This window comes from Ascidia mentula, chromosome 7 (assembly GCF_947561715.1).
Source record: "Ascidia mentula chromosome 7, kaAscMent1.1, whole genome shotgun sequence".
Taxonomy (NCBI): Eukaryota; Metazoa; Chordata; class Ascidiacea; order Phlebobranchia; family Ascidiidae; genus Ascidia; species Ascidia mentula.
Genome location: NC_138572.1, coordinates 14,688,809 through 14,715,309, shown reverse-complemented (window position 1 = coordinate 14,715,309; position 26,501 = coordinate 14,688,809). Strand labels below are relative to the sequence as shown.

Sequence of the window (26,501 nt, the reverse complement as noted above, 5' to 3'; positions counted from 1 at the left end):
AAGACACTGTTTGATAGTTACTCAGGTGATAAAGCAAATGAACTGTGGAACAAACTTGCAACTAAATCTCCACAATTGCTTGATTTATGCCGCAATCCAATGCTTTTACAATTTATTGTTTATGCTGGGTTATTTGGTGAGGTACACAGTATTTCCACCATAACTAATGTATTTGATGCCGTTTTGCAACAACTTGGTCACTCTCAGCATGCAAAAGGAGAGAAATTAGAAAATCTCAAATTGCCACTTGGTAAAATGGCATATGAAGGCATGGTTCGTAAAACCGTTGTGTTCACACATGATGACCTTCAAAAAGTAGGTTTAGAAGATGTAAAAGTACAGGATGTAGTTTTCAAAATGGCGAAGTTCTCCTGGCTTCCCAGTCGTAGAGTCTTTGATGGGAGGAATGTTCTCTTCTACTACCTTCATCAAGTTCTGCAGGAAATGTTTGGTGCATACTACATTTCTATGTTCATGTCAGATGAAGAATTTGATCTAATCGTAGACGATTTGATCAATGAACCCCATTGGGCAATGGTTCGTCGTTTTGTGTGTGGCCTTTTGCTCGGACACAAACCAGGTATGTGTAGCGCATTGGAAAGTTTGTGCTTTAATGACCATTATTTTTATTTTATAATTTTTAATCTAAGCCTCTGGAAGTGGACGTAGTGAAACCAGTTCGGAATCTGATCCTGTCAATAGTGCTGTCAGCGGTATGACAATTTCGAAGATGCATAAAATCAGTCAGTACTATATTTATTTGGTATTTGTGTATTTAAAATGTGTTTCTGTTATCTTTTTTGCTGACAAAAATTTGCCGATTACTTAGCATTGAACTTAAATGTAATTGAAAGAAAAAGAAAGATATATGCTATACTATATATTGTGACTCATTGTTTTACAGCTTGCAGAGGAGATTTGGCTTCAACAAATGTAAAATCTTCTTCATCGAAAATATTAGATGGCGCAACAAATTCCAAGGCCCAACTTTCAAAACAGTGGCGGGAAAATGGTGGTAAATATTATTGAAGCAAAAAACTGTTTGAATGAAACATAATTCTTCCTTTTTTAAACTGTGCTGCACAAGATTGGACAGTGTATTTTATGTTAAAGCATGGTTGTGTTGTACTTAGAACTGAATATCAAAATACCAAATAACAACCAAAAACAGGATTTAATGCCCATTGAAAGTTCATGACACATGTCGCAGCATGCAATTTCACAACGATTTTTAGATGGAATTCGCTATGTTGCAATTTTTTATGCACACCACTTAAAAAGCCCTTACAGGTTAAAAACCATTGGAACAATTATTCAAAATTTTACTAGAATTTCAACAAATGTTTGCACGCTGTTTCATCAAGGCACTTGTAAACAGATGGTATCCCATTATATCTTGTTTATGATTTGTAATACATATGTTTCTACAGCTGGTGAAACTTCCACTGCTGCAGCTGAACTTGAGGCAACCAGAATACATCAAATAGATGGTGGTGAGCTAGGACATGTAAAAAGTAAGTTCTGCCTTATATACACACATTGCTTAACTGATTGTTAGTGCAAGAAACGAAGTATAACATTTTTACAACACAAACTGAAGAGTAATGTTGCCACCATGGTTTGCATTCATATATTCGTTGGTATTTATTACAATCATTGCTTTACATAAACCTGTGGTTTAAGGCACATAAATTAATTGTTAAATGGTATGAATATTACAACACTTCACTAAAGTCTACAAAAAATGGAAATAAATGATATATATATATATATGCTATACTATACATTTCAACACATTGTTTTAAAGCTTTCAGGGATGGTTTGGCTTCAACAAATATCGAATCGTCTTCATCCAAACCATTAGATGGCGCAACAACTTCCAAGGCCCAACATTCAAAACAGTCGCTGGATAATGGTGATAAATATAAAGCAGATAACATAACAACAATGCTTTCTTTTTTAAACTGGGCTGCACAAGATTTGACAGTGTATTATGTGTTATAGTATGGTTATGCTTGACTTGATAAACTCAGTATTTTTCTATAGTTTCTTCCAATTCTGCCACAAAGAAACGTACAGATTTTTTTGCGAGACTTTTTTCAAGACGTTCAAAGAAACATCCAAAACATGCGGGAAAAGGTTAAATTTTCAGATTATTGAGTTTCATTTCCCTGCTTCTTGGCAGTGACATCACAGCCAAACTGGGTGTTTCCATTTTTTATTACTTTCATAGCTTACTTGGTAGAACTATGGTTCCTAATGACCAGGGTTATGAGTTTAAACTCCAGTGCTTTTTTATATCTTGAGCTGTCAGGAAAAGAAGCTTTACCAGTCTTGGCTGTGATGCCGCTGTTACTTGGTGTGCAACGTTTTAGTGCTGTAAGCATGCCACAGTAGCTCAATCCATTTGTTGTGTTAATCTAAACAATCATGTATTGTTAATGTAAATTTAACACATGTTTCTACAGCTGGTGAAACCTCAACTGCTGCAGCTAAACTTGAGGCAACCAGAATACCTCAAATAGATGGTGGTGAACTAGGACATTTAAAAAGTAAGTTCTGCCCTATACGCACATGCTGCTTAATTGATTTTTAGTGCAAGTACTGAAGTATACCATTTTTGTAACACAAAAATTCTTTGGTATTTATTATATCCATTGTTTTGCATACATCTGTGGTTTTGGGCACCTAAATTAATTGTCAAATGGTATGAATATTACAACATTTCACATATGTAAACATTTTGAGAGCTGCAGACAGGGTGTACATGCACTGTTTTGACCTATGATGTCTCATCAGTGCAGCTGTTTACTGTGGCACTGTGCAAGCTTTTACACTACCGGGCACTCTGATTTCCACTTTGTGGTACCTTTCCGTCAACGTCAATCCATTGGGTACCCTATACTGGGTACCAAACAACATAGACAAACCACCGGTGGTTTGGATAATCAGTGTACCTGCTTGTGTAAAAGCTAGCACAGTGCCACAGTGAACAGCTGCACTGATGAGACATTATAGGCCGAAACAGTGCGTCCCTATGCGCAGCTCTCAATTATCATGGCTTTTTAAACATTTTGCTGTTGCTGTACTTGAAACAGTCAGTAAGAATATTTATAGATATCAATGGCTCCAAAAATGCATCTTTTTTGATTTGCTTTTGAAATGGACTCCCGGTGTGGTTTAAAGCAGTGATTAGCCTATGAATACAGCATATCTGAATTAAATGCCCTTTTCCCAGTAAAGTAGGATGCACAACTCAAAGAGTAGTTTTATAAAGTTAAAACCTGTTTGTGAAGTCGCTTCAAAATCCACTGGAGAACCAAATATGACATTCGTGTTGTGCATCCCTGCTGTAAAGTCCAACTCCCACAGACAGAGCAGTGGCCTGGAATGCCCAGGTCCAGCTTGGTTGTTAAGCCACTGTAACCTGATTTATTGCATTGGGTTAACCCTTACAGTGTACATAAGTGCCATTAAATTGCAGTTATCACCTTGATTGTTTTTTACAGGTGATGGAAGTGGTTCCAGTCCAGAAACCTTGCCATCAACCTCAGTCAAGACTGCTTCCAGTGATCCAGCATCCTCCACACTTAACAATGAGGAACAAATGCATGGTAGTCAGTTACATTAAAAACAATCTTTTCTTTTTTCTCATCTAAACATAAGAAAATCATTCTGCTGTAATAATTGCAACCAGCAAAGTAATACAAGGCATTTAGGTGCAAAAAGTTTGGACAAAGAAACTATTGCCAAAGTTAAGATGCTGCTGTTATGTAACATATTTGTTTTGTTGCACTTGTCTGCATTGACAGGCCCTGAACGATTTGCAAAACCATGTTCACAATTTGTTACACAACGTTGCTTTACGCGAAAAGCTTGCTGTTAAACTTTCACATACTTTCCACTACAAGCTACCATTATATTGGGTAAACGGGCATCGTGGTTTCGAAAGTCTCACATCTCATTACGCATCTAATATACGCAGGTTATATTTGTGGAAAACGCACATTGGGAGTTTAAATAATTCTCCCATCCAAATACATGGCTTCTATTTTTGCCGTAAATGTTGTTATTTTCAGACAAACGTGCGAAAAAGTTGTTGAAGAAACTTTCGAAATACCTGCGGGAAGAAAGGCCCCGTGGATTGTATTTAAGTGGATACGAGTTACGAGGTTAGTATTTATTTCCAGTCTGTGTGATGCGTGTTTGTGAACGTAACTGTTACGTCACAGTAAGTATTGTGACGTCGCAATTCCATTGTTCTTATGGAAGAGAATGGAATAAAAATATTCAGGTTGAAAGTTTTAAAGGAAGGTCGCATATTTTTTGTCGGATAAAGTTTATATTTTCCTTCCATTAAGTTAATGTTTTTGTATTTGATTAATTTGTTGGATTTTGTCTTGTTTAAATCCGATTAAAAGTGAAGAAATCTTGTTTGAAGTTTGCAATAAAAAGTTTTAGTGATTTAATGAAACTTCCGCCATGTTTGTTTTAATAAACTCGTCCCTGTTTCAGATTTCCTCGTAGATTTACAGGAGGTTGACGGAACATTTAGAGATGAAATCGCCCTCTCTTGTCCTCGGAAGTTGAATTTAACCGGAATCCCACTGAAGATTTCGGATGTTTTCGCTCTCGCGGATTTCCTCCCACGGATTCGAGAACCTGGTTTGAGGCTGGGGTTGGATGAATGCGAACTTAATTCCGAAACTTTAAACATGATCTGTGAAGCGATTATGAAGATGGGACCCAAGGTTGGTTTTCATTATTTTGGGAATGAATATTTGTTTAAATCCATGATATTTTTATAAAACTTACTTTTTTTAATCAAAAGTGAAAACATGGAGTTAATTTTAATCCGGTTTTAAGAAAAAAATTCTGTAAAAAAAAAAGTGCTTGAAACAAGATTTCCGACCAATCTTATATTTTAAATAGTTGGGATTTCTCTACTTGAGTAACAACAATTTTGAACAAAAAGATGTTGGAAATATTTGTCGGATTCTCCCTAAAGTGGATGAGAGGTTGTGGCTGAAAAGTTGTGGATTCGATTCCGAATCTATTCAAGTCTTGAGAGAAGAGATTAAAAAACTGAAAAACCCGGTAAGAATTTGTTTAATTTATATTTGCATGAAATTAAAAGTTTTGTGATTTTTTTTCAGCCGAGAGTTGAGGGTTTGGTCAGTAAATATTCCTTCCTCTCATCCTATGCAGACTCCAGTGGTCCGGATTGAAACAAAACACGAGACTTCCAGAATTATTTGTGTTTTTTTGTGATTTGTTCAAAATGCTGTAAATAAAATTGCTGCGAAATATATAAAGTAAAATATGTCTGGAGCAGAAGGTGAGACGAAAGTTTTCCGACATTTTTATTCCAGTTTTCAGAAGAAAGAAAACCAGGGGTTGTTTGTAGGAACGTAACAGACGGATCTACTTGGTCTTGGAATAAAATTAAAACTTCAACTGTCTCAAAATGTCTTATTTTGAAATGAATTGGTTTTAAATGCAAGAAATCTCATTGCAAATCTCCCACAAACTGACAACGTCCATGAATCAAGTTACAAGAGAATATGTTGGTTAATGAAGTAAGTGTATGTCTTGTATTGGTCTGTTGTGCACAAATACTTATTTGCGGTTTAGTTGTGCTGTTTAAAAGTTAGTTGCTGTGTTTATTTTTAAATAATTCCTTGAGTCAATCCTAATTAGAAAAAAATCCTTGAATAAATTTTACCCCAAATTCGAACAGAAAAAATAATGAGAACAATCTTAATGGCTCCAAAAACTATCACTAATCTACACAATGAATTGTTGTTGAAAGAAGTCCTGGTCATCATGCTGACCCCAACTAAATTAATTCGTAACTTTTGTCAACAGAAATCATATTAAGTGAGTTGCAGACTGGACGACTGGGCCAATGTTTTGATCTGTTAGGTCTCATCAGTGCAGCTTGATGTTGGCTTTTGACAATTTTTCTCGCCAAACAACCAGTGGAAGATTTTCACAAAACTGGATGCAAACCTCTGAAGACAATCAAGGTGAAAACCCCATGTCCATGTAAAAGCTAAAACCAGTGGCGCCGTCTGGCTTCATGTCACAATAAATTATATTTATGTGGAAAGCTTGTGAATTTTTCTGCAAAAGATTGCTAATTTTTTGGGGGAATTTCAACTTAGACCAGTGGTTCGTAACCAGTGTCAGTGCAGCAGGGGCCAGCAACGTTTTAAACATTACATGTGTGTTTTTAAATTGTGTAGGCTACATGCAAACCTGAGTATGTTGCCTTTATCTTGTTACCACTGTGTTGTCACCACCTCATTACTTATATCATTATATAAATTTTATTGTGTAAATTTGTGTAATTCTTTGACATTTATCTTTTTGACAAATATTTGTGATGCAAGCCAATCCCGAACGCATTGAGATATTAACCTTATGTACCAGGGGTTGCCGACCCCTCCATAGAGCGTTGCCAGGGAGTCTGCCACAACCTCTAAATACTAACTCAAAGTGATTTAAAAACCCCTATTTTTCAAAATATGTTTGTGCTGTTTACAATATGAGCATGGATATATGCTAAAGAGTATAAGCAAGTAACAACCTGGTTATATGGAAAACACATTGTGACTTTCTCCCCATACTTTAATCTTGACAGGAACAGATTTATCAAAACATCAAAGAGGTCAATGACTTTTCTGACAGCTTTGTATGCCAGGACAAAGAGGTCTAGAGTCACTGAATTAGATGATTGACCAACACAACGAATCCCAGGAAATTTTCATCTGAAAAAGAGGTCGCAAGCAAAAAAGTTGGGTTCCCACAATCTGTATTTAACTTTGTTGTATGTAAATTTCAATGAACGATATACAGAAAACGTATGTGATGTTTTTACCTAGATGTGTTAATATTGCTATACAAATGTGTGTGTAACTATGCGTAGATACTGTAGCAACACGCATGTTTCCCTACTTAATTCTTTACACATTTGGAACACATACGGACCGAAGACTGCAGACGGTGTTAAGCTTTCCTGCCGGAGCACCCACTGGCTTTCTGGCATCCTGCTGGACAACACATTTTTTCTCACACTTTGTTATAAAACGCCTATTTCGTAATCCTTCGACAGCCCAGTCTAGGCTAGTCTTGCCTACTCTCAGTCGCTCGTATTCTCTCGGCCCTGTCGCTATTCTTGCCATCGCGCTGTAAACGTTCGCATGTTCTTTTAATAGTTAAATTCGCTGCAATTCAGTCACGTGTTAAACGCGCTTGAAACAAGTTAAACTTAAGCCACCTGGTAATTGCAATCGTGTGTTTCCATTAATAAAGAAGTCTGTTCACGGAGCTTTTAATTCAGTAGTCTATATCAGCAAGAACACGCAAACAGACTTTAGCTTAGCAAAGCAGCGACATAGGGAATCCTACTTGTACGCTGCAATACCATTATTTTGCTGCATAAATTTTTCTTATATTAACACAAGTATTAGCCTAATTTCTTGTAGCATTGTAAACACAACAAATTTTTTTCGTTCTTTTTTTATGTTAAAACCATGTTATATTTGGCTGTCATAATTGTGCATATGCATTTGTTGAGATTTGCCGAGTTTCACTGGTACTCTAGTTGCTGGTCGCCAGTGGTCACAAACCTTTGTCAAAAAGTCATTGTTTTTATTTGTCCACCAGGATGCACTGAAGAGTAAAACATTACCAAGGCAACATCAAGAATGCCAATACTTCTCTGCAAGGACATCCTGGGTAAAAACACCTAAATTGTAGTATTAGAAGTTAAACACACTCCGATAGAATGCAATCTTACTCATAACAGAAAATGACAATGAAAGATGACAAACATACAGTAAGCAGTATTGCTTTTAATCAACACAAAAAGTTTTGCATAAATGCTGTTTTATAAATTGTGTGAGACGGGTTATGTTGTTTTTATAGTTGACCTTCCCCACCATTGATATAAGTCATTATTATTTAATTGTTACAAAATAATGAAGTATTGATGAATAATATGATTGATTATATTTTAACCCAGTTTAAAAACTAACAAAAAGTTGTTAAAGTCTGCAACTTGTTTGTCAAAAATGACAACAGGTTAAAATGATTTAAGTGTTACAACGCCAAACCGAAGAAACACTTAAGTTAGTTAATGGAGACATTCTGTGCAAGTGTGCAAGATATGTGATATTCACATAACATCAAGAAAACTAATTTACTTTTTCGATTTCAACTGGTTTCCATACATTGGAGACCTTTATTAAGATGCTGTACTCCCCACACTTGACATTACCTTCTTACAGCTTCACATTGTGTTAAATTCAGCTCAAATGTAAGTGTTTCTTGTGTGCAATCTGTTTCATAAAGAGCATTGATTTGCTGATATTTTTTTGATTATCTTTTGAATCAACAAATAGTATTATTGAGCTGTTTTCATGGTGACAGGTTAACCAATGAGACCAGCGATCGGGGCCTGGGGTGGGTGGGTGTTTACAGGTTACTACAAATCAAAGGATTCACATGACCTAATTATTGAAGAGGAAAACCTCACTTTGTGATCATTCCCAACTATACTGTTGCAAATCATTTAAGTGAAAAGTCCACGGGGACAATGTCGTTCTACACAAGATCTCACTTTTTCCGAATTCGAATATTCTCCCATATAAGCAGTATGTCAGCTTGGATTTTAGTACAGAATCGCAATTTTATTCAAATGTAATCCATGCATTTTCTGTCCCATTACTAACCTATTTCTATGTTTGCAGTCGATTTGTGCAGTCAACGTGTTTGCCTATTGAAAAAAAACAGTTTCCACATATTTGTGGATAAGAATTGCAGTCGCCTGCTTGGCTGTTTAAGCCTGACAATGTGCACTGTTTACTACTGTATGGTTAAATCGAGTCCACAAACAATTTCTAATCTTGTTTTTTGAGAACGACGACACTTACACACGTGGTGGTGACAGTGCGGTGTTCTTGTCATGCGTTGACACCAACATAAACCGTCACACTATCTGGGGTCACAAGTTGGGGCATCGGTTGCGGAAACGTAAACTTTCAACTTGCGCTACTTTTTCTAAGTTTCCTTTGTCGCGTAATCGCAGCAATTATCTCTTTGTTTCTGCCTCGTCTTTGATATCGCCCGACATATTTGCGACTATTTCCACAAATAAACAATTCATCACTTTTGGTCTCAGAGATCCTAACGTTCGGTCTAACTCAGATCGCAATGTGACCTCATTGGTTACAACATTTTGTCTCCTAGATCCCAACATGTGGTTTCCTTACATCATGGTTTTCGGCCCCAGATCTTGGTTTTGGTCACAGACCGAACTTAGTCCAAGAACAAAGACCATCGGTGACGGGAACTGCAGGCAGCATGGTGTTAGACCGAAACTTTCTTGACAGACTTGATGTTGGGTTCGCGGAGATCAAATTCCGTCAAACCATCCTAACCCTTAAATATCTTTGGGTGTTGACCAGTGTGGCGGTGCCCTTGGTAGTTCGGCGGGCGTGAACCTTTGGTCCCGGACAGAGCACCACCCAGCAAACAATTTGACGTAATTTCTACGTAGATTTCGGGTTGCGTTTTGGTCTAATCTACGTAGTGTCGGAATGTTTTTTTACGTAAATCTGTCGACTCGAAACTACGTCTTCAAAACGTTTTCAAAAACGTCAACCACATACGTAGAAATGACGTTCTGTACAGTAACGTTCAAAACCAACGTTGGCTGGACATTCGTTATAACATTACTTTTACGTAATACTGTCGACTCGAAACTGCGTCTTAAAAACGTTTTTAAAAACGTCAACCACATACGTAGAAATGACGTTCTGTACAGTAACGTTAAAAACCAACGTTGGCTGGACATTCGTAACAACGTTATGTTTACGTAGAAATGTCGACTCGAAACTGCGTCTTAAAAACGTTTTTGAAAACGTCAACCACATACGTAGAAATGACGTTCTGTACAGTAACGTTCAAAACCAACGTTGGCTGGACATTCGTAACAACGTTATGTTTACGTAGAAATGTCGACTCGAAACGATGTTTTCCTGACGTAGCTGTTTACGTCGCGAAAGGACATTTGTTTTACGTTACATTTTACGTCACAGGATTCGTCTATAAAACGTTTACGCGAATGTTTCTTTAACGTAAAAACATTGATTACTGTGACGTTGTTTAGCCATAGTTTCGGAACGTTGGGCTGACGTTGCAATTAACGTCTAATCTGACAACGATCTGACGATTTTGAAACGTTCCTTTCAACGCCAGATATACCTTTCAAAAAATTTAGATTTTGTTAATTAATAATTTTTGATTTATCTTACCAACGCCTGCACAATAAGCACCACCTGCAGTTTGTCAACATAAAATAATTTATTAAAATAATCCCAGCACAACAATACTATGCTAAATCCGTCAATATGAAGACAGTGGTGTCGTATAATCCGCTGCTGGAATAGGGGTACTGCAAAAACAAAGCAAGAATATCACCAATCAATATAATTAAAGTTTTATACAGCAGTGTCACACACTAAGACACAGTTTTTAAATTAACACAAAAACATACCCTTTAAAAGTCGCCACATTGCCTTTCTCTCCGCATTGCCTTCTCGGTGCATGCTTAAAAAAACAACCCACTTCCTTTTGATTTCTTGGGGGCAGAATGTAGTTTTTCGGCAAGCTCCTGTAAAAATGGAAATTTAACTTTAAAGTGCATTAAACAAGCCGTGACATGTACCGCAGTACCGGGACATAATATGTTATACGCATAGCAAGTATTATCTGCACTGTTAAAAAAATCCGTAAATTTAACAGTGTTTTTCCCGTAAACATGTACAGTCTCGACATCGTATTTTTTTCTTGCAAAGTTTTATCGGTAAATGTCAAAGAAATACGGATTTTGTTCGTAAAATACCATTACATTTACTTGAAGTATCCATTTTGTAGGTAAAGTATAGCTCGTTAAAATTTCTTTACAATGTTTTTTGGGTATTTTGCGGAAACGAAAAGGTTAAGTACTTTCCTTTTACGGAACTGGTACGTAAAAAAATTGTTAAAAGTACGGTCTGAGCAGTAAATCCAGCGTGGGACTAACAATGCATGACGAAAAAAAAATTACAACCAATCATAATCAATCTGGCTTTCTGTCTGCACTGCTGGTCGGCAGTTTTTAGTGTCGGAAGTGTGGAAGATTACACAACGATTTTGAGAATTACGACCGTTTTTGTGGGTAAGTTTGCTATTTGTAACAGATGCTTAGTGATGTTATTTGTTGTTCGCAATGCAGACAATGCAGAAAATAATTGATGACAGTTAGGTTTGGTGGTTATGAGTTAAAATCCTGTTCTGTGTTTACTTGTATTGAAGTTGCAAGTTGTGGGATAGTTTTCCTATATTTGTGTATCCTGGAAACATGTTTGTGTTGCACCATTATATTGTTGATGCTGCTTGAGTGCCTTGTTGCTAAATTTATTAAAGCATGGTACTTTTTTGTCTAAAAGATATTATAATACAAACGTTGTTTATTAGTTTGTAAAGGAAAGCCTTGTTGGGAAACTAGTCAGTTTAAAGGAAATTAGTTTGTAAACTAGTTTTTTGCACCAAAATTTTGTTTATATTTGCAGGAAATGTGTTCGTTATTATGGAAATTTCTGATTTTGTAGCTAGTGTGTTGCCTGCTTTGAATTCTGAAAAGGTGGATGAGGTCACATCGTTTGTGGCAAAATTGGGAGTCACTGCAACCACTGATTTTGAGGTCCTAGAATGTGGTGACCTTTTACCAATTTTGACATTAGTAGAGGCTCGAAAACTTCTTGCCAGTGCCAAGTATAATGATAATGCTAGTAAGTGCAGCATCTGTCTTTTTTTGTTTTGAAACATACACATTATACATATGTAGTTCATATTGTTATTATCAGGTCAATTTTCAAGTTCAAGTACAGATGTGTTATCAAGTGCGAGTTCAGCGAGTGATGAGAACAACAATGTTTATAATTTTGTGATAAAATGGCACCAGTTTCCAGAATTATTGAGGGAATTAGAAGCAGGAAAGGTTCCCAACCAGTTTCTAAAAAAACAGTTAATACATTGGATTGTTGAAGAAGTTCAAAAGGTATGTTAACTGCAAAAAATGGTTTAAGATACATACAAACATAAAAGGGGCCTGCAGTAAGTGACAGTTTGACATCACAGATTACTGACAAGCCAGGAAAAAGGGCATTTAAAAAAATAGCGTATGATGTCATACAAGCATATCCAAATTCATTCAAAGATATTATTGGAGATGTGGTTATGAATCATTGTCAAACCAATTATATTACAGATGGGAGAACCAAATGAGAAAACTAAAAAAGGACACAGTAAGTATGCTTAATAAAATCATGATCATTCTCCACAATCTAAGCATAGACAAGTTAAGTTTACCTTTTCAGCTAGGTACATTTTAGTTTGTGTACAAAATATCACCCCTGATGGCTACAACAAACAATGCTGTAGTTAATAAAGTTATTGTGGTTTGTAGGAAAAAGCTCCAAACAAAAATTCATTAAAAAGACCATATGGTTGTGTAAATTGGTGTCCTCCATTGTCACCAGAGGATGACACTACAGCAAAATACTGGTTGTTAGAGGAGAGCAAAAAACAAAACCCAGATATAGACTTGGCAGTTCACAAAATGAAAAAAACATACCAACTACAAAGGGATATTATAAATAAAGATATTCCTGTAAAAGAAGTTTTACAAGAATGGCCTTTTTTGTCAAAGCCAATATGTTTATTTAAACACTACTCTTTGCTGATGAACAAAGATGATGCCAAAAAAGAGATCATCAACCAGATACGGGGAAACTCTCAACTAATTTACAGGTACCACACAGATTTGTGGTCATTAAACGCCCATAAAATTGTCCAAATTATAATTCACAATGTTTCTTGCAGAGCATTAAAGTCATGCTCCAAACCATCTGTAAGGAGCATCTACAAGCAAATTTTTTTGGAGAACAAGATTATGGAAAGCAGCCTTCCCAAAATCATCAATATTCTCAACTTGTTGGCTGCCTATTTTGCTGAAAATGTTGAAGTGCTTACCAAATGCTTTGGTGTAAGTTTTGTTTTCCTTCCTGTACCTCTTTAAACCAAAGCCTAAAAAATTAAAACCTTGCTAACCAACAACTTTTAGAAAATGCACATTTTTTTAGACCAAACTATAATTGTTTATATTATATGTGTGATAATGTGTAAATGCATCTAAGAATAAATACGGTGCATAAACTATTCAGTTGTAACAGAATTTTTTTTTCTAATTTTGTTTGGTTTACTTAGGGCCCTATGTGTTAAACCAAAATCTTTTTTTTAGAATGCTGCTACCTTTGAAGAGAGTTTGGCGGACCTGCCTGCAGCTCCTTTTATTGCAGTCCTAGGTGATATATTTTATATTTGTTGTAAACACACATATTTTGTTATTGGTCGATGTTTCTAACATGTTAAAACACACACATTTTATTCTCTTAAAAATCAGAAAAAAATTTTTTTGTGTGCAGGAGATTCTTATGGCCTGGGAACAGATTTCATAGTGCTGTGTGAGGGTTTAAAACTGATATCCACTGATAACTTCTTCGAGGCACTTGCCTACTGTTTTTGTTGTTATTATGTGTTCAACATACAGTATCCTGCACAGGTTGTTGCCACCCTGGAATTCATTCAAAGGTGTGTTTTTGGATATAGATTTTTTGTTGGTCAGTCCCAGGTCACCAAAGACTTACTTGCCCTATAGCATGTTTAATTAAAAACTGCTATTTGGTATTTGTTTGAACTGCTTTCACAATTTTGGGCAAATGTCAACACATTTCAAACTGCATCAGGCTTTTAAAAAGTTTACTACAACCAACAATTAAAGTTCCATGTTTAACAACTGACCGATTGAAACAGAAGCAGTTCACGTTTTAATGAAACGATGATGTCACTGGGACATGGGGTTTTGAGTATGTCATATTGTGCCATTAACAAGAAAAATTATAATTTATTGGATTTCCTAACAAACGGAGTAATGAATAAACTATTAACAAGGTTTGTTTGGTTTCATAGGTACTTCGCAGGAATCAACAATCCTGGAAGCAAAAACTTAAAGAAGAAAAAAAAATCAGCAAACCCAAAAGTTGTGCACCTTGCACAACTCATTAAATTGAGTGAACAATAAATTTGTTGCAAACAAAGGATTAATTTCGTGTGATGTTTTTACTGCGTAGAATAAATCAGGACAGTAAAATTTACTGATTAAATGTAAAAACTGCTGCCAGACCTGAATTCAGTAAACGCGTTTTACGTCAATATAATCGTAAAAAGATTACTGAAATTATGTCCGTATTTTTTTTGTACGGATGTAAACGTAAACAGTTTACTGAAATGCTTGCCGTAAAATCAATTTACGAACCAAATGTAAAAACTGCTGCCAGACTTTTTTCAGTAAATTTTTTTGACAGTGTGGAAAAAAGATTTTTGTACTCTATAATTATAATTTAACACCCTATAGTTGATTTAAACAATCCGCTACAAGTTCATTATTATAGTATCCAGACAAAACCAGCACCTACTTATTCATTTGTCCTGTGGGTGTTTTTTTTCTTTCCACATTCCCAGAAGTACCGCCGAGAAAATAGAATATCTGAAAATCAGGTTTTGGTGTAAGATTTAAAACACATGTCTTTGATAATTTTGGAACCAACGTAACTGTACATGAAATATGAAAAATAGCAATATATACAATACAACGATAAAGTTAAATTACCTTTACTTTCTGCAGGTTCCTTGTCCTGCTTTTCAAAATGATTCTCATGGAACTTTTGAACTTAACAAACAAATAATTTCACACCAAAGCCATTTACAAACGATTAATCTGCAAAACAATCCAAGTACACTAAAGGCCAACAACAAACACAACATTTGCTAAATAGAACCAAACAAAATATATGTTGTAAGGGTATGCTATCATAGTATAATACTATAATATCATCTGATGCTATTTCTGTTTCTGACATGTCAAAAGACTGGAGGATACCCATAAGTTTGATTTGACTCGCAGCCAATACCAATAATATATCCCTCCCGAGAGGAATCCAATGGTACTTTGAAAAACTTTCCCGCCAACCGGCTTCTCTCCCACAAGCCGCGGCAAGGCCAGATAGCGCCAAATTTTCTTTTACGAACATGTGAGGTATGCGGTGCGTTGACTTGCCGAACTGTGACCACATGCTGTGGCAAATCCATAAGGGACGAACCATAGCGAGTAGAATTTGTCGAACTGTGTACGGGACAAATACTGCGCATATGACGTTAATATTTGCAAATCATCACTGACCTTGCCCCATTTCCTAAAAATAGATGTTTAGAAGCATCTATAAAACCACACAAAGGCCTTTCCATCACGTTTACGTTTTCTTTTAGAATTTTGGAAAGGCTTGTCCTTCACTATCCTGTGATGCAAAATTATGCACAGTATTACAACACTCTGTTTTGAGTTGAATTACAAAAACCGCTTTCTTTTAAATGGCTTTTAAGATCGAAACGACTAAGCATTGCTACGTGCGCAGTCAATAGCCAACCGCGACGGTCGTGCTTTGTCTTAAAACAAGTTGTCAGTCTCCCATTCGTTTGTTTCAACTTCAATCGAAATCAAATTTTGCACATTATTAGAACACTCTATTTTGAGTTAAACTGCAAAAACCGCTTTCTTTTAATTCTAATGGCTTTTAAGATCGAAACGACTAAGCATTGTTAGGTGCCAGTCAATAGCCGAGCGCGACGGTCGTGCCTTGTCTTCAAACAAGTTGTCAGTCTCCCATTAGTTTGTTTTAACTTTATTCGAAACAAAATTGTGGACAGTATCACCATACTCTATTTTGAAATGAACTGCAAAAACCGTTTTCTTTTAATTCTGATGGCTTTTAAGATCGAAACGACTAAGCATTGCTAGGTGCCAGTCATATAGCCGAGCGCGACGGTCGTACCTTGTCTTCAAACAAGTTGTCAGTCCCCCATTCGTTTGTTTCAACTTCAACCGAAATCAAATTTTGCACATCATTAGAACACTCTATTTTGAGTTGCACTGCAAAAACCGCTTTCTTTTAATTGGAATGGCTTTCAAGAGCGAAACGGTTAAGCATTTCAATGGGCCAGTCAATAGCCAACCGCGACGGTCGTGCCTTGTCTTTAAACAAGTTGTCAGTCTCCCATTCGTTTGTTTCAACTTCAATCGAAATCAAATTTTTTTATATTATTAGAACACTCTATTTTGAGTTAAACTGCAAAAACCGCTTTCTTTTAATTCTAATGGCTTTTAAGATCGATTATTTTATTCGAGGCACCAATAGTCCCCACGAATATCGGACGATATCGAAAAAATACAACAGTAACAAAAAAGTTTCAGGTACGTGATAAAGCAATGTCGAGCATTAACATTAACAGGCGATAGAAACAACAAGTACAGGTGTGTAATAAAGAAATATCGTTAACGAACGTTAACAAAAAATAAACAACAACACAACGAGTGCATGTACGTAGTAAAGGAAAGTCGAACATTAACAGAAGATAACAATAACACAACAATATACAAAAAACAAGATAGAAAAAGGGGTATCGATCATTAAGGAAATTCGCAATGACACAACAAATACGGGTACACAAAAAAGTTGACGGGTACTGACACAAGGTGGTCAAATGGCTCTTACAATAAGGTCCGCAAGTGGGCGCTGAGGCGAGATTTTGTCCATTTTGCCGGGAGAGTAGTTTTCATGCAGTTACAATTTACAATATATACAATATACAATACAAAAGAACAGGGAGGTGTAATTTTGGGGTGTCATCCGGGAGAGGGCGGTAGAGCACGGTTTTTGCAATTCATTGGTTGGGTATGGCGTCAACAACATCAGCCAAGACTTCCTCGAGAAAAGGGTTGCCCCTGTTCCGTTGGATAGCTAGCTTAAAGTGTACAGAGGTTTTAAAGGATGATACCAAATGCCGGGAAATGTCGTTGATGGGTCGTATGTCGTGTTTAATTCTGTTCCGTGTTTTCCAAATAGTGTGTGTAAGTGAGGTGTTAAGGAATGCTGCTAATGTTTTTGTGTATGGTGTTGTGTTATGAAGTTGTGGAAAGACGATGTGTAAAGGTGTATCAAATAGAGAAGAGTTTGAGTTAGTTAAAGTTCGGAAAATATTTTTAATTTGGGTGAGAAGAGGTTGAATGGAGCGACAGTTGTGAAAAAGGTGAGAGAAAGTTTCTAATGAGGAATTACAAAGGTAGCAGTGGGGTTCTTGATCCAGGGCAAGATAGGTTCGTTGGCATTTTAGCGGAAGAATTTTAAGGGTAAGGCGATAATTAAAAGTTTTAAGGTAGTTGGGGAAGATAGGGTGGTGGATTTGGGACCAGTCGTTGAAATGATGGGGTGTGGTGGATTCGTCCACGATACGGTGATAGAGGGGCTTTAGTTTATGGGTCATGAGTTCAGTTTCGGTAAGGTTTAAAGATTTGAGGAGGTTTAGAATATATAGATATGGGGAGAAGGTGTTGTTGCGTGTGGTAGGTAATTCCTAGTACGAAGGTTGAAAAGTTTGCTGAGGGGGAGTCCAAGATTATATTCTATGAAGGAAAGTTGCGGAGTAGTTGGGGAATCCAAAAGGCGGTGATTGTAATATTGTTTGATAGAATAGAGAAGTGATAGGTCAGCGTAGAGGGGAATGTTTGCCGCGCCGTAACCACCATGGTTACGACGGGCTGGCAGGATGTTAATTGACAAGGTTGGATTATTTGGGCCGACGACGAACTTTACCACAATGCCGTCGATCCGTTCTCGTTGCTGGGGTGGTAAGGGGTAAGTTTTAGCAAGGTATGAAATTTGGGGTAAAAGTATAGTTTTTGAGAGGATGCATTTAGAGTCAAAAGTAAGAAAAGGGTTGCTCATAGATCTGGCGCGGGATTGTAAAGAGGTGATCGCTTTGTGCCATGTCGCGGTGATGTCTGATGGTGCGCCTATTGGGGTATTTAACGGGCTTATCGATTTAGGGTTCCACTTTATATTACACAAGGTTGGGTCGTCAAGGGGAGGTCGAAGGATGGCAATCGCTTCGGTTTTGGTGGGGTTGAGTTTTAAACCAGAAAATTTAGCAAAATTGTCAATGAGACCGAGGGCTTTGGTGAGGGAGTGCCGATGAGCCACCACTAGGGTGACGTCATCGGCGTAAGCGATTGCCTTGGGTGTGTTGCGGCATGGCACCGGGGTTGAAGTGATAGCAGGGTTGTTTTGAAGGGCAACGAGAAGCGGATCTAGGGCAATCAGGAAGAGGTTCAGACTAAGGGGGTCACCTTGTCTGATACCTCTCCTGATCGGAAAGTACGTTGTGGCAAAGCCGTTTACGAAGGCCCGGGAGTTGGCGCCAGAGTGAAGGGCAGAAAGGTAATTAGTAAAGCAAGTGGGAAAGCGTTTAAGATTTAACTGAAGAAGTAACCAAGAGAATGAAACAGAATCGAAGGCTTTTTGAAAATCTAGGGAAATGAAGAAAGTGTCCGAATTGATGGAGGATGCGTGGTGGTGAAGCTTTCTTTTAATTCTAATGGCTTTTAAGATCGAAACGACTAAGCATTGTTAGGTGCCAGTCAATAGCCGAGCGCGACGGTCGTGCCTTGTCTTCAAACAAGTTGTCAGTCTCCCATTAGTTTGTTTTAACTTTATTCGAAACAAAATTGTGGACAGTATCACCATACTCTATTTTGAAATGAACTGCAAAAACCGTTTTCTTTTAATTCTAATGGCTTTTAAGATCGAAACGACTAAGCATTGCTAGGTGCCAGTCATATAGCCGAGCGCGACGGTCGTACCTTGTCTTCAAACAAGTTGTCAGTCCCCCATTCGTTTGTTTCAACTTCAATCGAAATCAAATTTTGCACATCATTAGAACACTCTATTTTGAGTTGCACTGCAAAAACCGCTTTCTTTTAATTGGAATGGCTTTCAAGAGCGAAACGGTTAAGCATTTCAATGGGCCAGTCAATAGCCGAGCGCGACGGTCGTGCCTTGTCTTTAAACAAGTTGTCAGTCTCTCATTCGTTTGTTTCAACTTCAATCGAAATCAAATTTTGCACATTATTAGAACACTCTATTTTGAGTTAAACTGCAAAAACCGCTTTCTTTTAATTCTAATGGCTTTCAATAGCGGAACGGTTAAGCATTTCAATGGGCCGGTCATTAGCAAAGCGCGACGGTCGTGCCTTGTCTTTAAACAAGTTGTCAGTCTCTCATTCGTTTGTTTCAACTTCATTCGAAATCAAATTTTGCACATTATTAGAACACTCTATTTTGAGTTAAACTGCAAAAACCGCTTTCTTTTAATTCTAATGGCTTTTAAGATCGAAACGACTAAGCATTGCTAGGTGCCAGTGAATAGCCGAGCGTGACGGTCGTGCCTTGTCTTCAAACAAGTTGTCAGTCTCTCATTCGTTTGTTTCATCTTCAATCGAAATCAAATTTTGCACATTATTAGAACACTCTATTTTGAGTTAAACTGCAAAAACCGCTTTCTTTTAATTCTAATGGGTTTTAAGATCGAAACGACTAAGCATTGCTAGGTGCCAGTGAATAGCCGAGCGTGACGGTCGTGCCTTGTCTTTAAACAAGTTGTCAGTCTCCCATTCGTTTGTTTCAACTTCAATCGAAATCAAATTTTGCACATTATTAGATCACTCTATTTTGAGTTGAACTGCAAAAACCGCTTTCTTTTCATTGGAATGACTTTCAAGAGCGAAGCGGTTAAGCATTTCAATGGGCCAGTCAATAGCCGAACGCGACGGTCGTGCCTTGTCTTTAAACAAGTTGTCAGTCTCTCATTCGTTTGTTTCAACTTCAATCGAAATCAAATTTTGCACATTATTAATACACGCTATTTTGAGTTGAACTGTAAAAACCTATGTGCAAAACGAATTTGGACTTTCACTCTCATTTTGAATGTAATCGCTCTCTGTAATGGGAAAGTCCGTATTTTAGGTGTTTGTTTGATTTCAAATAAAGCAAATTTAGCAGTTTTATGAAATCCAATCCTGGAAAGTTTCCTATTGCACTAGAATTGACGCGAAGGGAGTCGGTCGACGTTGAGCAAAGGAATATCTGAAGCGTAAACAATTGTCAGATTTTGACTGATAAAACCTTTTTTCCCATGTGAAACGTTTGCGGCCAAGATTTAATGGCTGCATCAACGGGGGATAACGCGCCAAGAGTTTAAGCGAATGCGAAAATGATTTTTGTTCTTAACCCAGATAGTTTGTTTGTAATTTAACTTTCTGAACGATGAATCAAAAGCGTGTTAATAATAATAATGTCTAGCCCACTTCGCCTCAAATATTAACGATATTTTACAACACTCTTATCTGGCCTATCTTGTCAATAATAATATCCTGCTAAAATACTCACAATTATATTTTTTTAAATATATCAAATTAACATCTTCTCTACGTTTTACGGAACGTAAGAATACAGGAACTAGGACTTTCCGAAAACAAAAACGTCTTTCTTACGTTAACATTGACGTGCAATTGTGGTCGCATTCGGGTTGTATCGAAACGTATCAAATCAACGTCTTTCTTACGTTAACATTGACGTGCAATTGTGGTCGCATTCGGGTTGTATCGAAACGTATCAAATCAACGTCTTTCTTACGTTAACATTGACGTGCAATTGTGGTCGCGTTCGGGTTGTATCGAAACGTATCAAATCAACGTCTTTCTTACGTTAACATTGACGTGCAATTGTGGTCGCTTTCGGGTTGTATCGAAACGTATCAAATCAACGTCTTTCTTACGTTAACATTGACGTGCAATTGTGGTCGCATTCGGGTTGTATCGAAACGTATCAAATCAACGTCTTTCTTACGTTAACATTGACGTGCAATTGTGGTCGCTTTCGGGTTGTATCGAAACGTATCAAATCAACGTCTTTCTTACGTTAACATTGACTGCAATTGTGGTCGCATTCGGGTTGTATCGAAACGTATCAAATCAACGTCTTTCTTACGTTAACATTGACGTGCAATTGTAGTCGCGTTCGGGTTGTATCGAAACGTATCAAATCAACGTCTTTCTTACGTTAACATTGACGTGCAATTGTGGTCGCATTCGGGTTGTATCGAAACGTATCAAATCAACGTCTTTCTTACGTTAACATTGACGTGCAATTGTGGTCGCGTGCGGGTTGTATCGAAACGTATCAAATCAACGTCTTTCTTACGTTAACATTGACGTGCAATTGTGGTCGCATTCGGGTTGTATCGAAACGTAACAAATCAACGTCTTTCTTACGTTAACATTGACGTGCAATTGTGGTCGCGTTCGGGTTGTATCGAAACGTATCAAATCAACGTCTTTCTTACGTTAACATTGACGTGCAATTGTAGTCGCGTTCGGGTTGTATCGAAACGTATCAAATCAACGTCTTTCTTACGTTAACATTGACGTGCAATTGTGGTCGCGTTCGGGTTGTATCGAAACGTATCAAATCAACGTCTTTCTTACGTTAACATTGACGAGCAATTGTGGTCGCGTTCGGGTTGTATCGAAACGTATCAAATCAACGTCTTTCTTACGTTAACATTGACGTGCAATTGTAGTCGCGTTCGGGTTGTATCGAAACGTATCAAATCAACGTCTTTCTTACGTTAACATTGACGTGCAATTGTGGTCTCGTTCGGGTTGTATCGAAACGTATCAAATCAACGTCTTTCTTACGTTAACATTGACGTGCAATTGTAGTCGCGTTCGGGTTGTATCGAAACGTATCAAATCAACGTCTTTCTTACGTTAACATTGACGTGCAATTGTAGTCACGTTCGGGTTGTATCGAAACGTTTCAAATCAACGTCTTTGTTACGTTAACATTGACGTGCAATTGTAGTCGCGTTCGGGTTGTATCGAAACGTATCAAATCAACGTCTTTCTTACGTTAACATTGACGTGCAATTGTAGTCGCATTCGGGTTGTATCGAAACGTAACAAATCAACGTCTTTCTTACGTTAACATTGACGTGCAATTGTGGTCGCGTTCGGGTTGTATCGAAACGTATCAAATCAACGTCTTTCTTACGTTAACATTGACGTGCAATTGTAGTCGCGTTCGGGTTGTATCGAAACGTATCAAATCAACGTCTTTCTTACGTTAACATTGACGTGCAATTGTGGTCGCGTTCGGGTTGTATCGAAACGTATCAAATCAACGTCTTTCTTACGTTAACATTGACGAGCAATTGTGGTCGCGTTCGGGTTGTATCGAAACGTATCAAATCAACGTCTTTCTTACGTTAACATTGACGTGCAATTGTAGTCGCGTTCGGGTTGTATCGAAACGTATCAAATCAACGTCTTTCTTACGTTAACATTGACGTGCAATTGTGGTCTCGTTCGGGTTGTATCGAAACGTATCAAATCAACGTCTTTCTTACGTTAACATTGACGTGCAATTGTAGTCGCGTTCGGGTTGTATCGAAACGTATCAAATCAACGTCTTTCTTACGTTAACATTGACGTGCAATTGTAGTCACGTTCGGGTTGTATCGAAACGTTTCAAATCAACGTCTTTGTTACGTTAACATTGACGTGCAATTGTAGTCGCGTTCGGGTTGTATCGAAACGTATCAAATCAACGTCTTTCTTACGTTAACATTGACGTGCAATTGTAGTCGCGTTCGGGTTGTATTAAACGTTTCAAATCAACGTCTGGGTTACGTCAATAATTACGTGCAAATATGGTCGATTTGGGGTTTTCTAAAACGTATCGAAGTTACGTCCCAGTTACGTTAAAATTTACGTGCATAAATAGTTGCATTCAGGTTTTTATCTAACGTATATAGTCAACGTTTAACTTACGTTATTTATGACGTACTTTTTTGGTGAAGACAACGTTCATTACTAACGTCAGTGTTACCAACTTTCATACGACGTTTAGTTTGAAAATAACGTGGTATGCAACCAATTTTCGACTTTCCAGCGACGTTGCGAACGTCGAAACTACGTTGTGTGTTTGCTGGGCAGGCGGGAATTTCTACAATAGTCCGTAACTCACAAAGCGCTCCGGTCAACAGAAACCGATAAACTTTATTCCGAAGGCGCTGCGGTTTCTTCACATGCGTAGGAATAGAGACCAAAAATACAAAGAAATTAAATACACAATGGTCTGTACCGAACTACTGTGTGATCAGAGTCACAAATATGTGGGTTTTCCAACAAATAATCGTTTTTTTATCACCGTAAACAAGGTTAACGTTATTTGCCAAGAAGTAATACAGCGCAATAAATAATGCTAGCTTACCGTATAATCGTAGACAGCAAAAAACAACAGGCACTTTAATTTCCCTAAAATTACAGGTCACTTGTGTCATAACACGAGGCATGCATAACAATATTTTTTACATAAACAAACCATGTTAAAAAGAATTAACAAGAACAAAAAGTTCGTCTCATTTAGTGCTATCGGGTGGTTTATCCGCTAGACGGCGCTGCCAAGCCATTTTAAATTAAATATATACCATTGCTCGATGGGAAAGATTCTGATGAAATACTTCCGCTACCTGGCTCGTTTTGTGTCTGGACAGTTTTAGGTGTTGGTGAGTGTCGTTTGTGCGTGAACCGGTGTGATATGGAGGTGGTGGGGTGATTTGGTGATGTTGGGATATTCTCACATGCGGTGCCTGCTTTGAGAACTGATACAAGTTGATTTCTCATAGTTACAACTAGGTTATATTAAATCCTGGTGTTGCTTGTAGAATAATTTGCAAAACTATAGCAAGTTACAAGCAGTCAGTTCCATCATTTCAACGCAAGATGCCATACGACGCAAACAAAAGTTGTTTCTTGTTTGCAAGCTTTAATACTGGCTTGAACAAATTAACCGTAGTGTTGCTTACTTTGTCTGGCACTGAATAGTTTAGATTACTTCAAAGCATACACGGTTGCTTGGTCTCTTATTTGTTTTTATTTGTTCCCTTTGGTTTGTATATACATGAGTATATGTGTTTATAGATACAGGAGTATATGTGTTTATATATACAGGAGTATATGTGTTTATATATACATGAGTGTTTGAGTATTTTCAACTTTGTGGCAGAAAATACTAATCACCTTACTGACGCTTTTAATACACCAGAACAATGACTCGGTTAAAAAGTGAGAAATACGAAAACACATTTTGTCATACGCCCGATTTGTGGATGCATATTGCAGCTAGCGCTAAAAAATTAAATTCATTGAAAATTATTTCACGCCTTATCGATATTTTCCGGCATATTTTTTGGAGAACACCTACGAGAAATAAAAACTCACTCCGCTGTCGCCAACACACGAAATTACCGAGTCATGGGCGTTGGTAAAGTTTGCGGTCGTCAGCTTCCGATGAGCTTTAAGTTTGTGTAAAGGGTTAGTTTACGATTCGTTAGGCAGTAAATTCAACTTTCCGTCTGACGTAAAATTCGCTGTGATCGTAAAACAGAGTGAGAGCGAGATCGCGCTTTGTTGAAATTCTTTGTACACTGGATGAAGCGACCCTCGTCGCGCTCCTGTTGATTAAGATCGCCCAAATTAGTTGTTCCCAATCTTTTCCTTTTTAGCTTGTTCAGATCCCTAACCCGCATAAAACGTGTTTAAATCTCGGCGTATGAATAGTAAACAAAATTCAAAAATGCTGTATTAGCATACCAGGTCACTAAATGATCTTGTTTTAAAGGCTACGGTTTGCATTTACGGATTAAGATTTTTGATTCTTCCCGTTTTTGAAAAATCGATATTCATATCAAATCAAATGTATATGGGGCGAAAAGCAACCACGCAGAAGAACATGTGCGAAAGAAACAAAATGGTATGGGCACCGATAAAACCATGAAAGTTATCGAGTCAGGCACCCATGTTTAAGGTGATCTCCTCACGGAATATCGCCGTCTGCCGTAGGGTCGCAGCCAGTCGCACTGGGAGGCGCAAACGCCAACTCGGTTCTTAGAACGATATTAGAAAGAAAACCATTGGGGTTGGACAAAAATAAGGTCAGTGGAATTCTTACCAAGTCCATGTTACCGCGGGTGCAGATGATAGAAAACATGTAACTAACCTTTTTTGTTACAGCTTTACGAGAGTTTAAACCCTCTCCCCGTTTAACGAACAATGCTCGTCAAAGTTTAAAAGATTTTTAAACGAGGTTTGAACAGGGAACGGTGTTTGGTAACTTCGTAAATTCCGTACGTTTGAAAACATGGTTGTTTAATCCTATGAGCTTCAGGTTAGGTTAGTTTACGATTCGTTAGGCAGTAAATTCAACTTACCGACTAACGTAAAACTCGCTGTGATCGTAAAACAGAGTGAGAGCGAGATCGCGCTTTGTTGAATTTCTTTGTACACTGGATGACGCGACGCTCGTCGCGCTCCTGTTGATTAAGATCGCCCAAATCAGTTGTTTCCCACATTTTCCTATTTTAGCTTGTTTGGATCCTTAAGTTGCATAAAACGTGTTTAAATCTCGGCGTATATAGTGAACAAAATTCAAAATTGTTACATTAGCCCATCAGGTCGCTAAATGACTTTGTTTTAAAGGCTACAGTTTGCATTTGCGGATAAAGATTTTTAATTCTTTCCGTTTTTAAAAAAGTAGTACGATATTGGAAAGAAAACGATTGGGGTCAGACAAAAATACAGTCGGTGGAATTCTTAGCAAGTCCATGTTAGCGCGGGTGTAGATGATAGAAAACATGTAAGTAACCTTTCCTTTACAGCTTTACGAGAGTTTAAACCATCTCCCCGTTTAACGAACAATGCTCGTCGAAGTTTAAGAGATTTGTAAACGAGGTTTGAACAGGGAACGGTGTTTGGTAACTTCGTACATCCCGTACGTTTGAAAACATGGTTGTTTATTCGTAACTTCGTCCTACTGGAAAATTTTAACTACAGCGCTGACGTCACGTGTTCAGTACAAGTCACGACAAAATCAGGTTCGAATTGAAGACAACTTCAAATGTTACATTCCATTTCTGAAAATAGTTACGTGACATTATCAACAAGCGATACGCGGCCGCCATTTTGTTCCGATCACATCCACTTAAACATCCGATTGTAGCCTCACTGGTTATGTTGCTGTGATCATATACGCAAAACGTGATTCTCCGTGTCGGAATATAATTTTCCACAAGTGCTTGCATCGTTAACACCGTGGTTTTTTCGGTGCCAAATCAAGTAAAAATGTGAAAAAATTTCAAAAATATTGCCAATAATAATGGCCGACTTTCTCTGCTTGTAACAATTGAACCGTTTTATTGTTTGATGAACAAACTTTTCGTGCAAGGACGAAATCGTTGTAAAACCTTAACATAATATTAAAAGGTCATCACCGAAGCATTTACGAGTTTCAAGCAAACAACACTCGGTAAGTTAGGCTTAGCTTGATACAACGTTTCCTAAACTGAGAACCACCAGGGGTTAACAACGGTATAGTAAAACT

General features: G+C 37.6%; 3 protein-coding genes across 3 annotated transcripts in view; all 3 read left to right on the top strand.

Moving 5' to 3' along the window:
• The window catches only part of LOC145908051 (uncharacterized), a 161,810-nt gene that overhangs the window by 38,672 nt on the left and 96,637 nt on the right, over positions 1–26,501 (top strand). The gene's annotated exons all lie outside the window — the stretch shown is intronic.
• Positions 1–26,501, top strand: part of LOC145909644 (chymotrypsinogen A-like) — a 59,634-nt gene that overhangs the window by 12,743 nt on the left and 20,390 nt on the right. The gene's annotated exons all lie outside the window — the stretch shown is intronic.
• LOC145908782 (uncharacterized) lies at positions 11,639–14,191 on the top strand. The gene is made up of 9 exons (XM_082996113.1): positions 11,639–11,840; positions 11,916–12,109; positions 12,157–12,230; positions 12,281–12,356; positions 12,518–12,861; positions 12,934–13,096; positions 13,352–13,415; positions 13,536–13,701; positions 14,080–14,191. The coding sequence occupies exons 1-9, from the start codon at positions 11,639–11,641 to the stop codon at positions 14,189–14,191; spliced, it is 1,395 nt and encodes a 464-aa protein (XP_082852239.1).